Below are 1,267 nucleotides of genomic sequence, written 5' to 3' on the forward strand. Positions count from 1 at the left end.
GCTCTTTGCAACAGTGTCTAGTGTTGAAGTGGCAATTTAAAGGGATGCACACTGACTATTGCCCTAATTAACATAATTTCATCTTAATGTTAATAACCCAAAATACTCTGTGTCCTGATTGCACACCTCACAACCCTGAATTGGACAACTGGGAAAACATGGATGGTATCTTATTTTTGTTTACTGGACATTTTAAACATGTGTTCCCCCTTCTTTCCTGCCTGAAATACTTTTACCATATTATATATTGTCATCCAGATGCTGTGAAAGAGCAAATCTAATATATTCACATGTATAATTCTTTTAAACCTAACTATTAGCATTTAGCATGTGTTTCCAGTTTATTCCAGACTTCCTGATTCTTTCTGATTCGTGTTTTATTCAGTTATCATTGCCATGGTATTAAATTGCTGCTTATTACACCAAAACTGCCAGTTGTTTCCTGGTCATCACTATTCTTTAAGCTTGTTTTAAAAGCTTATTAACATGGGTGTTAATATGTTATTAAATAGAAGCAGGCAGTTTTGGATTTTGTAGTTGGAAGCAGGTTATTTATTGCTTTATACATATATTTATGTGCAATATTACTCAACTGTAACCACTGTTGCTACCATTATATTACTTGGATATTAAGTGGTTATTACTTTGGTAATTAAGTGGTAATAACTTAGAAATCAGCACATTATTACATTCATGTTTCTGCCTTGTTACCCTATTATTACTACTTCATTACAGAGCTGTAATAGAAAGCACAAAAATATATGTATTTTCTAAGAGAAAAACAACACAGTAGCTTGAGGATGAAGATGCAGTGTAGACTATGCTTTGTACTGTACACTCCTGTAAACTGTAAACAGACTGACCTGCTCCGAAGGCTCATATCATCTCTCAGTGTGCTCTCATTGGCTGACAGCAGCATTTGCACTGTCCTTCTGGCTTCCCTCCAGGCCTCATAACCAAGAGCCATGAATGCATTCAGTGTAGGCTTATAGGGACACAGATAAACGTTAGTATATGATCCACCAAGTAGCCTTTTTGGTACATTTCTTCAATGGAAAATGAAGCAAATAAAACTTTGGCTGATGCACAATACATTAGAGGGCGAGACCACAATCCAAGTGTAGGGGTTCTGTGTGACTAAATGTACACAGGAACCACTTGATCACTTCCAGCTTTGTCTGTTGTACTGTGAACATATCAAAAAGTAGAACTAGTAATGACAACCCTTTTGTTCTAATGAAAGCTGCTTAATTAGTGAATATACTTT

The 1,267-nt window shown here is 35.8% G+C and overlaps 1 protein-coding gene across 1 annotated transcript in view; it reads right to left on the reverse strand.

Moving 5' to 3' along the window:
- Positions 1-1,267, reverse strand: part of fah (fumarylacetoacetate hydrolase (fumarylacetoacetase)) — a 23,148-nt gene that overhangs the window by 19,270 nt on the left and 2,611 nt on the right. The window contains exon 3 of the mRNA XM_005742859.1: positions 864-985. Coding sequence (XP_005742916.1) covers positions 864-985 — 122 coding nt within the window. The remainder of the gene's footprint in view (positions 1-863; positions 986-1,267) is intronic.

Source organism: Pundamilia nyererei, unplaced genomic scaffold (genome assembly GCF_000239375.1).
Source record: "Pundamilia nyererei isolate P.nyererei 1_Seehausen unplaced genomic scaffold, PunNye1.0 scaffold00124, whole genome shotgun sequence".
Taxonomy (NCBI): Eukaryota; Metazoa; Chordata; class Actinopteri; order Cichliformes; family Cichlidae; genus Pundamilia; species Pundamilia nyererei.